At 28.7% G+C, this 12,525-nt stretch overlaps 1 protein-coding gene across 11 annotated transcripts in view; it reads right to left on the minus strand.

The window, feature by feature from the left end:
* The window catches only part of LOC116436383 (methanethiol oxidase-like), a 43,153-nt gene that overhangs the window by 29,654 nt on the left and 974 nt on the right, over window positions 1-12,525 (minus strand). For 5 of the 11 annotated variants that reach the window (XM_032093469.1, XM_032093468.1, XM_032093467.1 and 2 more), the window contains exons 1-3: window positions 10,990-11,258; window positions 9,669-9,725; window positions 9,446-9,536 (exon numbers count right to left, since the gene is read on the minus strand). In XM_032093469.1, coding sequence (XP_031949360.1) covers window positions 9,446-9,536; window positions 9,669-9,725; window positions 10,990-11,243 — 402 coding nt within the window. In that variant the 5' untranslated portion in view covers window positions 11,244-11,258. Of the gene's footprint in view, window positions 1-54; window positions 134-792; window positions 972-1,647; window positions 1,831-8,069; window positions 8,191-8,884; window positions 9,071-9,423; window positions 9,537-9,668; window positions 9,726-10,989; window positions 11,259-12,525 lie in introns of those variants that run through there. The other 6 variants (XM_032093477.1, XM_032093472.1, XM_032093470.1 and 3 more) reach the window with 4 other exon arrangements.

Below are 12,525 nucleotides of genomic sequence, written 5' to 3' on the forward strand. Positions count from 1 at the left end.
GCTCTGGATCCATGAGAAAATTCCCAAATTTTCCTCAAACTCGCTCTCACTGACCTGGCATGTCCGGGAGGAGCCATCCTTGGACTTTCTTGCTGGGCACCTGAATCACCTTCTCCGCTGCCCAGTTCCCTTCCTGAGGGAGGGAAAACACGGAATCGTTATCCCAAAATTCCCCAAATTCCCAAAATCCATGGAATATCTGCAGCTGGGAGGGATGATCCAAGCCCAGCTCCCAACCCTGGATTTGTTGAGCTCAGGGAAGCTGAGCCAGGATTGGGAGGAGAAAATCCAACAAATCCAAGGAATTCCGTTCCCTTCGGGTCTTCCCGGAGCTTCCAAAGCCTCCAGGTGACACTGGGGACATTCCCAGTGGGATATCCAGGGAGGAATTCTCCCCTGGGAGGGCAGGGAGCTGCTGGGAGAGGTGATTCCATGGATTTCCCATCTCTGGAGCAGCCTGGGATAGTGGGAATGTCCCTGGGATTGGAATTTTAGGGATCTTTAAGGACTTTTTCCATCCCAAACCATTCCAGGACTCCCTGGGCTGGGTTAGGCTGGATTTTAGGGATAAATTCTGGATCCTGGCTCAGGTTATTCCACGGATTCCCCATCCCTGGGAGTGTCCAGGACCCCCCTGGAACAGTGGGAATGTCCCCGGGATGTCCCTGGATGGTTTTTCCTTCCCACAATCCCAGAGTGATAAAACCTCGGAGAACTCCATAAAAACCGAGGAATTCCATGGAAAATCCCCAATTCCCGGCTCCCTTTCGTCCCGAACTGCCAGGAACTCACCGGGGTTTTGTAGAAGCGCTGGATCTCCCCGCTCAGGGCACATCCCACGAATCCCTGGGAAGCGCTGGGGTCGTGCAGGAAGCGGATTTCCAGCGGGATGGAGCCTTTTCCCAGATCGATCTCCTGCAGCAGGGAGCGGCTGCTCCAGTCCCACACGTTGATGTGGCGCCCGTAGTGCCCTGGCGAGGGGGAAACGGGGAGGGATATTCCCAAAATATTCCCCAAATCTGGCGGTTTTCACAGGGAGTTAAAGGTTGGTGCGGGCTTTGGGGGCAATGGGGGTTAAAACACAGGATTCTTTCCAAAAAAATGGAGTTTTTTAGGGGTCGCAGCGCTCAAAAATGGAATTGTTTGGGAGTTTCCACGCTCAGAAATGCAGTTTTCCAGGAATTTCCATGCTCAAAAATGGAATTTTTTAGGAATTTCCACTCACAAAAATGGAATATATTTTGGGAGTTTCTGCTCTTAAAAATTGAGTTTTCCAGGAGTTCCCATGCAAAAATGGAATTTTTTAGGAGTTCCCACTCTCAAAAATGGAATTTTTCTTGAATTTTCTCTCTCAAAAATGAAAATTCTTTGGAATTTGGACTCTTAAAAAATTAATTTCTCAGGAATTTCCACTCGCAAAAGTGGATTTTTTCAGGAGTTTCCACTCTCAAAACCTGAATTTTTTTGGGCATTCTCGCTCACCAAAATTGAATTTTTGAGGAATTTCCACTCTCCAAAATGGAATTTTTCAGGTATTTTTGCTCTCAAAAATCCCATTTTTTCTTGAAATTCCTGCCGTAAAAAAGTGGGTTTTTTTTTCCAGGGATTTTTGCTCAGCAAGGGAATTTTCTGGGATTTCCCACCGACCTTGCTCCACATCCCTGGGGCGGAATCCCTGCGCCAGGATCCCGGGAACGCCCCACTCGGTGCTGAGCAGGACCTGCTGCCGGGGCTGGTACCAGAAGTCGTAGCCCAGGGCTGGGATTCTCCCTCCTGTTTCCCAATTGCCTTTCACTTGGAAGGTTTCGCCATCCAGGAGGATGAAAGTGCCTGGAAACAATTCCCAGAACAAAGGCTTAGGAGACGTTTCAGGAGCCTGAAAGGAAGCAAAAGAATCCGATATTTGCATTTCTCCGCATTGCCGCCTTCCATTTCCCTCCGTTTCTTTGCATTCCTTTTCCTGATCATTATTATTAACAATAGTTTTGCCCTATAAGAATTGAAATTTCCTACAACAAAAACTGCGGAAATTATTCCCCATAATTTCTTAATGTCATCATTAATAATCTCCTAGGATTCTACACTTTCCTATAATTCCTAAAACATTTCCCATAATTTTCATTATTATTATTATTTTCATTTTTATTATTATTATTAATTTAATTATTATAATTACTAATTAATACAATTAATTTTTGTTATTACTAATTATTAAATACTATTAATAATTATAATTATTATTAATTAATTATTAATTATTATTGATTAATATAATTAATCATTATTAATTATTATTAAAAAGAATTAATATTATTATAATTATTAATTCATTATCAATGAATTATTGTTAATCGCTAACTAACTATTATCATTAAATATTAATTATTAATTATTATTAATAATACTCTATTAATTATTAATTATTAATTATTAATTATTAATTATTATCAAAATAATTAATATTATTATAGTTATTAATTAATTCATTATTAATTAATTATAATAATTCATTCTTAAGTACTAAATATAATTATTAATAATCAATTAATTATTAATTATTAATATTAATCATTAATTATTATCGAAATAATTAATATCATTATAATTAATAATTAATTTATTATTAATTATTAATTAATTATTATAATTAATTATAGATATTAAATATTATTAATAACCAATTAATTATTAATTATCAATCATTAATTATTAATTATTAATTATTATTAAAAATATTTAATGTTATTATAAATATTAGTTAATTTATTATTAAATAATTCTTATTAATTATTAATTAATCATTATAATTAATCATTAATTATTAAATATTATTTTTAATAATCAATTTATTATTAATTATTAATTATTATGAATTATTATTAATTATTATGAGAAGTAATTAATATTATTAAAATTATTAATTTATTACTAATTATTATTGATTATTAATCATTATTAGTTATTATTAATTACTAATTATTAATTTTTAATTATTAAAAATAATTAACATTCTTTTAATTACTAATTTTTTATTATTAATTAATTCAAAGTAATTAATAATTAATTATCATAACTAATTATTAATTATTCAATATTATTAATAATCAATTAATTATTAATTATTAATTATTAATTATTATCAAAATAATTAATAATATCATTGTAATTATTAATTAATTTATTATTAATTAGTAGTTAATTATTATAATTAATTATTAAATATTAAATATTATTAATAATCAATTAATCATTAAGTCTAAAGTATTATTAAAAATAATTAATATTATTATAATTATTAATTAATTTATTATTAATAATTATTATTAATTATTAATTATTACTAATTAATATTAATTATTAATCATTATTATTAAATATTATTATTAATCAGTTAATTATTAATTATTATTAAAATTATTATTATAATTATTAATTAATTTATTATTAGTTAATTATTATTAATTATTATTAATTATTAATTATAATTAATTATTAGTCATTAATTATTAATTATTAAAAATAATTAACATTTTTATACTCATTAATTAATTTATTTTTAATTAATTATTATTAATTATTAATTAATTATTATAACTAATTATTATTAAATATTATTAAAAATATTTAATATTATTGTAATTTTTAATTAATTTATTATTAATTATTATTGATTATTAACCATTATTAATTATTATTAAAAATAATTAACATTCTTATAATTATTAATTTTTTTATTATTTATTAATTCAAAATAATTATTAATTAATTATTAATTATTGAATATTATTAATATCAATTCATTACTAATTATTAATTATTAATTATTGCCAAAATAATTAATAATATCATTATAATTATTAATTAATTTATTATTAATTAGTAATTAATTATTATAATTAATTATTAAATATTAAGTATTATTAATAATCAATTAATTATTAATTATTAATTATTATTAAAAATAACTAATATTATTATAATGATTAATTAATTTATTATTAATCTATTATTATTTATTAATTATTATTAATTATTATTAATTATTAATCATTAATTATTAATTATTAAAAATATTTAACATTTTTATAATTATTAATTTATTTATTATTAATTTATTATTAATTATTATAATTAATCATTAGTTATGAAATATTATTACTAATAATCAATTAATTATTAATTATTAATTATTATTAAAATAATTAATATTTTACAATTATTATTAATTTATTATTAATTTATTATTATTTATTATTAATTATTATTAAATATTAATTATTATTAATTATTAATTATTAATCATTACTTATTAATTATTAGAAATAATTAACATTCTTATAATCATTAATTAATTTATTTTTAATTATTATTAATTATGACTTAATTATTATAATTTATTAATTATTAGATAATATTAATAATCAATTAACTATTAATTATCAACCATTAATTATTAATTATTAACTATTATTAAAAATATTTAATATTATTATAATTATTAATTAATTTATTATTATTATAATTAATCATTAATTACTAAATATTATTATTAATCAATTTATTATTATTAATTATTAATAATTAATTAACATTATTAAAAAATTAAGATTATTATAATTATTAATTAATTTATTATTATTCAATTTTTATTAATTGTTAATCATTATAAATTACTATTAATTATTATACATTATTAATTATTATTAATTATTAATCATTAATCATTAACTATTAATTATTAAACATAATTATTATAATTATTAATTAATTTACTATTAATTAATTATTATTTATTAATTATTGTAATTAATTATTAATTATTAAATATTATTAATAATCCATCAATTATTATTAATTGTTAATTATTAATTATTAATTATTATTAAGAATAATTAATACTATTATAGTAATTAATTAATTAATTAATATCAATTAGTAATTAATTATTATAATTAATTATTAAGTATTAAATATTATTAATAACCAATTAATTATAAATTATTAATTGTTATTAATAATCAATTAATTATTAATTGCTAATTATTAATTATTATAAAAATAATTAATATCCTTATAATTATTAATTAATTATTATTAATTAATTATTATTTATTATTTTAATTAATTATTAATTACTAGTATTAATAATCAATTAATTATTAATTATTAATTATTAATTGTTAATTATTACTCATTATCAAAAATAATCAATACTATTGTTATAATTGTTAATTAATTTTTTATTAATTAATTATTATTGATTAGTAATTAATTATTATAATTAATTATTAAGTATTAAGTATTATTAATAGCCAATTAATTATTAATTACTATTAAAAATAAGCAATACTATTATAGTTATTAATTAATTTATTATTAGTTAATTATTATTAATTATAATTAATTATTATAATCAATCATTAATTATTAAATATTATTAATAACCAATTAATTATTAATTAATAATTATTAAGTATTAATTATTAATCATTATTAAAAATAATTAATATTATTACAATTATTAATTAATTTACTATTAGTTAATCATTATTAATTATTAATTAATTATTATTATTAATTATTAATTATTAAACATCATTAAAAATATTTAATATTATTGTAATTTTTAATTAATTTATTATTAATTAATTATTATTGATTATTAATCATTATTTATTATTATTAAAAATAATTAACATTCTTATAATTACTAATTTTTTATTATTTATTAATTCAAAATAATTATTAATTAATTATTAATTATTAAATATTATTAATATCAATTAATTATTAATTATTGATTATTGATTATTACCAAAGTAATTAATAATATCATTATAATTATTAATTAATTTATTATTAACTAGTAATTAATTATTATAATTAATTATTAAATATTAAGTATTATTAATCAATTAATTATTAATTATTAATAAAAACAATTAATATTATTATAATTTTTAATTAATTTATTATTAATTTATTATTATTTATTATTATTAATTATTAATCATTATTAATCATTAATTATTAATTATTAAAAACAATTAACATTTTTATAATTATTAATTTATTCTTAATTAATTATTAATTATTAATATTATCAAAATAATTAATATTATTACAATTATTAATTAATTCATTATTAATTAATTATTATTTATTGTTAATTATTATTAAATATTATTAATTATTATTAATTATTAATCATTAATCATTAATTATTAATTATTAGAAATAATTAACATTCTTATAATCATTAATTAATTTATTTTTAATTAATTATTGTTAATTATTACTTAATTATTATAATTAATTATTAATTATTAGATATTACTAATAATAAATTATTTATTAATCATAACTCCTTAATTATTAATTATTAATTAAAATATTTACTATTATTATAATTATTAATTAATTTATTATTAATTAATTATTATTAATTATTAATTAGTTATTATAATTAATCATTAACTACTAAATATTATTATTAATCAATTTATTATTAATTATTAATTACTAATAATTAATTATTAATACTATTAAAATAATTAATATTATTATAATTATTAATTTATTTATTTATTAATTATTAATTATTAATCATCAATCATTAATTATTAATAATTATTATAATAATTATTAATTATTTTTTATTAATTAATTATTATTTATTAATTATAATTAATTATTAAATATTAAATATTGTTAATAATCGGTCAATTATTATTAATTGTTAATTAGTAATTATTAATTAAAATAATTAATACTATTATAATAATTAATTAATTAATATCAATTAGCAATTAATTATTATTATTAATTATTAAGTATTTAATATTATTAATAACCAATTAATTATTAATTATTAATTGTTATTAGTAATCAATTAATTATTAATTATTAATTGCTAATTGCTAATTATTAATTATTATCAAAATAATTAATATCCTTATAGTTACTAATTAATTTATTATTAATTAATTATTATTAATTATTATAATTAATTATTAATTACGATTATTAATAATCAATTAATTATTAATTATTAATTATTTATTATTAATTATTAATTGTTAATTAGTAATAATTATCAAAAATAATCAATACTATTGTTATAATTGTTAATTAATTTAGTATTAATTATTAATCAGTAATTAATTATTATAATTAATTATTAAGTATTAATTATTATTAATAACCAATTTATTATTAATTATTATTAAAAATAATTAATATTATTATAATTATTAATTAATTTTTTATTAGTTAATAATTATTAATCATTAATTAATTATTATAATCAATCATTAATTATTAAATATTATTAATATCCAATTAATTATTAATTAATAATTATTAAGTATTAAGTATTAATTATTATTAAAAATAATTAATATTATTATAATTATTAATTAATTTATTATTAGTTAATAATTATTAATCATTAATTAATTATTATAATTAATTATTATTAATTAATAATAATTAATTTTTATTATTTATTAATTATTATTATTAATTATTATGATTATTATTAATTTTTTAATATTATAAAGTATTACAATGCATTATTAATAATTAATAATTCTATTATAATTATTAATTATAATTAATTAATTAATCTATAATTTCACTTTTTCCTATAATCCTTAAAATTATTTCCCACCATTTTACTCTTGGTATTTTCTTTATTCCGTATTTTCCTAGAATAACAATCCCTAAAATTCCTTCCCATAATTTCACGATTACCAACAATCATTCCCAAAAATTCCGTATTTTCCTGGAATAATTCCTGAAGTTATTTCCTGTTATTTTTGTCCTTCCTGGTTTTATATTTCCCCATAATAAGAACCCCTCAAATGATTTCCCATCGTTTATAATTTTAATTCATAATTATAATTTATAATTATAATCAATCGTGACATGAATTTACAGCTCCACGAAGAACCGCTGGCACGTGCTAAAAAAGCAGGGAAATCCCAAATATTCCGGGCATTTTGGAGCCTGTGGATGGAGAGATAAAAGGCGCGGGGGGTTTCCATGGAATGTGGAAGGATCCAGACCTTTCCCGTTGCCAGCAGCGTCCCCCAGGCAGCTGATGAGGATTTCCCCGGAGCCCAGGCAGTGCGAGGTGTGCGGAAAAGCCGCGTTCCCTTTGCGGGACAATTCCTCAGCTTCCACCACCTGGAAGCGGCAAAAAGGGGGAAAAGTCCTGGAAATCAGGGCTGGGAAATGCGGATTTATGGCCGGGGATGTGTGGGAGCAGCTGGAGGGATCCTGTGGTAGTGGGAGGGAGGGTTTGGGAATGTTCGCAGGGAAAAGGGGGAAAAAAGGGGGGGGAAAAGGAATGGAAAAAAGGGGGGGGGAAGGAAAAAAGGAGAAAAAAAGGACAAAAAGGGATAAAAGGGGGGGAAGGGGGAAAAAGGGGGGAAAAAAGGGGGAAAATCAGGGAAAAATACAGAAAAATCAGGGAGAAAAAGGGAAAAAAGGGAGGAAAGGGGGGAAAAAAATGGAAAAATCAGGAAAAATCAGGGGAAGAAAAGGAAAAAATGGCAGGAAAAAAGGAAAAATCAGGAAAAAGGGGAGGAAAAGGGGGAAAAAAGAAAATGGAAAAATCAGGAAAAATCAGGGGAAGAAAAGGAAAAAATGGCAGGAAAAAAGGAAAAATCAGGAAAAAAGGGAGGAAAAGGGGGAAAAAAGAAAATGGAAAAATCAGGAAAAATCAGGGGAAGAAAAGGAAAAAATGGCAGGAAAAAAGGAAAAATCAGGAAAAAAGGGAGAAAAAGAGGGAAAAGGGGGAAGAAAGGGGGAAAATCAGGGAAAAAGAAGCGGGGAGAAAAGCAGGAAAAAAAGCGGAAAAATTCCAATTTCTCCAAACCTTGTGGAGTTTGGGAGCCCTGGGATCCGAGCCCACGTCCACGATGTAGATGCGCGAGGAGATGAGGCTGGGAAGCACCAGGAGGTTCCTGGCTTTGGTGGGATCGCCGTAGCAGCTGCTGCAGGCGTTCCAGCCCGAGTGGTGCAGCTCATCCCCCACATTCGGCATCGGGAGCCGATGGATCACCTGGAAAAACAGGGACGGGCCTCCAAAATCCCAGGTTTGCCCTCAACACTCGGCGTGTTTGTCATTTAGGAAGCTTGGGAGAGCGGGAAAATTACTGGGAATGGTGGGAGAAGAGTTGGATGGGGATGGGATTTATTAGGAGAAGTGGCATGGAATGGGTCCCAAATCTTGGAATGGCTCTAATTAATGGGATTTTTAATTAAGGGAAGGAGGAAGGATGCAGATCCACCTGGGAATGGTTTGGGATCCTGGATTTTCCTGGATTCCAGTCCCTGGCAGCTCTGGGGGGATTTGGGATCCCAGATTCTCCCGGATTTTCCCAGATTTTCCCGGATTTTCCCGGATTTCCGTACCTGGCAGTAGTGTGGGGAGTTGGGATCCACGTCCACGGTGGCCAGGAAGTCGGGAATGTCGATCCCGGTGTTCCGGTAGATGCAGGGCAGGTACAGGAGCTGCTCCCGGGGCCCTGGGGGCAGAATTCGGGATTAATTATCCCAAAATTCCACGGTTTTATACATTTTATCCATTTTCTCTCCCCTCAAATCCCCCCTAATCCCAATCCCATTCCAGGATTTGGGAATGTTGTCCCAGCACTTGCCTTTCATGGCCTCCAGAGGACTGGGATAGCCCGGCCCACACGCTCCACATTTTCCTGCTGGAAAAGGGAAAAAAGGGGGAAAATTCCATCATTTCCACATCCCAATCCTTCCGAAAGTCCAGCCTCAAAAAATCCTGGGAATCTGGGGGCCTTGGATTTGCTCGTTCCAGGCTTTTAGGTGGTAATGAGGAATAAAACACTGGAATTTATCCCAGTGTTTAGGCCTTGGATTTGCACGTTCCAGGGAATAAAACATTGGAATTTATCCCAATTTTTGGGTCCCTGAGTTGTCCCAAAGTGCCAAATTAGGAGGGATAATTTTGGGATTTTAGCAGGGGCTGGAGAAACGGGAATTTCTCTGGAATTCGAGGGTTTAGTATCAAAATATTCAAAATTCCAGGGAGGGAAATCCGGATTTAACTTTGGGAAAAATCCAATTAAAATTCAAGTTAGAACAACTGAGAAGCCACAAAAACCATCCAGGAATTCCAGGAATTTTCCCCCAAAACCCCAAATTCCCAAGGAGATTGAAGGAGTTCACTTTTCAGAGCATTCCAGGACTTCATTCCTTCCATAATTCCCCATTTTTGGAGCTCCCAGGTCCTTCCAGGTGTATCAATCATTCCCAAAGCTTTTTATCGACTTCCAGGACCTTGGGGCCAAAAATTCCTAAAAAAATTCCACTTGGGAGTGAAAAAATTCCAGGAAACCCAGGGTATTTTTGCTTGGAATAATGGTATTTTTGGCTACACATTCCTGGTGGGTGAAATTCCTCATTTTTGGCTGGGTTTTATCCCAAAAGTTATCATTTTTTCATCCCCAAATTTATGATTTTCCCTCTGTTTTGAAATCCCTGGGAAATTTCCCAACAATTCCCATAGAAAGAGTGTCCCGGTTTTTAGTCCCTCCCACTTTTTCCACGGAGCCAAAAGTGAAAGTTCACGGAAATCCAAGGTTTTAGCCTCAAAAAAACAAGGAAAATATCCTGGAAATCAGGGATTTATCCCATAAAAATGGGAAATATCAGTTAAAAGCTGAATTCTGAACCTTAAGAATTTTCCTGAGGGTTCTTCCTGTTCCCAAGCAGCAAGTCCAGGAGTTTTTCCCAGTTTTCAGAAGTTTAGGGATTAAAAAAATCCCAATTAATTTGAGGAAAAATTGATTTTAATGAAGGAATTAAAGCTCCTAATTAAAACCACAGGGTTTGGGGGAATAAAGGAATATTTAAATCCAGGCAAAAGCTGGAATTCCACCCCCCGGGAGCCCAGAGCAGCAGATCCTGGTGGGATCCAGGGATTTCGGGGATTTCGGGATCTCTTACCCATCCTGGATCGGGCTGGGAGTGGAAATTCCGGGAACTCCGGAGGATTTTTGTGGAGAAACCGCCGGGACAGGGTCCGAAATCCAGAAAAAAGGGGTGGGATTTGGGAGAGGAGGGGCCAAGGGGAGGATCCAGGGCACGGAAAGGACAAAAGTCCACCTTAAATGCCCGGGGGAAACTTCCAAAGTTCTTCCATGGCCGAATTCCCCCTGTTCTTTCCCGATTTTCTCCTTTTTAGTCCATATTTTTCCCATTTTTTCCAGCCTGGAGAGGGAGAGTTTGGGAATGGCAGAAGAGGGAGGAGTTTTGGTTTAAAAACTCGGGATTTTGGGCAAAATTTCCAGATCTGCAGGGAATTCTCTCCCAAGGAATCTCAGCAAATTTAAAATATTTTGTGGCTCTTTTGGATGGAAAAAAACCAAAAAAATTCCTTCTTGAAGAAGATTATTTTTCCTGGAAAATCAGGATTTCACTCCTAATTCCAGCTGGGATTCTCTAAATGGCCCCTAATGAGAATAAATTCATCAATTTATTAGTTATTAATTTATTTATTATTGAATTTTTAAGGAATCTGCTTTTTTTCCCCTCCCTCCAGGGAATGTTTATTTTGGCATTTCCGAAACATTTCCACTTTTTACATCCCTGCTGCTCCCATGAACCACCAGGAAAAAAACCATGAATGGGATTTTTCTTTTATTATTAAAGAGATTTAAATGATTATTTATATTTCCCTTCTTTTTTTTCTATTTCCCCCTCATTTTTGGGGTTGTTTTCCCCCATTTTGATTTACTTTTTCCCCATTTTTGGGCTGCTTTCCCCCAATTTTTTTTTTTTTGCTATTTTCCCCCCATTTTTTTGGCTATTTCCCCCTCATTTTCGGGGCTGTTTTCCTCCCATGTTTGGGCTGTTTTTCCTCAGTTTTGGGCTAACTCAGGTGGAAAACTTCTGGCCTCAGGTGGGAAATTCTGGCCAGGGAGCATCTTAGGACCAAACTCCTCCTCACCTGGGGATGCCAAGGAGGGCTGATCCCAACTCCAAGGGGATGGAAGGTGAGGGAAGCCCATCCAGGTAAAGCCAACACCTGCCCCAGGTGAGAGAGTTTAGCCTCAGGCAGGAAATTTTGGCCCCAAGCAAGAGATTTTGGCCAGGGAACACCTTAGGACCAACCACTCTTCACCTGTGGGGGCTGACCCCTCCTCACAGCCCCCCACGGCCCTGAGGGGGTCTCGGGCCAGTCAAGCCCAGCGCGGGACACCCGGCCCCCGGGAGCATCCCCTCAGCCCGGCCTGAGGCAGCGCCGGCCGCGCTCCCGCCGCTCCGCAACCCCTCATCCCCTCAGGGACCCTTAGAACCGGAGCAATGGCGGATCCATGAGGGGGAAAGCCGCGAGGAGCGCGCGGGGGTCGCGACCCAACGGCGCCATTTTCCCGCCCCCCCTTCCCTCCCTCAGCCGCCTCAGGGCCGTCCCCCCGTGACGTCACCGCGCGCAGGAGGAAGTGACGTCACCATATCCCTCCGCCGGCCAGGTCCCCTTTT

The sequence above is a fragment of the Corvus moneduloides genome, chromosome 29 (assembly GCF_009650955.1).
Source record: "Corvus moneduloides isolate bCorMon1 chromosome 29, bCorMon1.pri, whole genome shotgun sequence".
Lineage (NCBI taxonomy): Eukaryota > Metazoa > Chordata > Aves > Passeriformes > Corvidae > Corvus > Corvus moneduloides.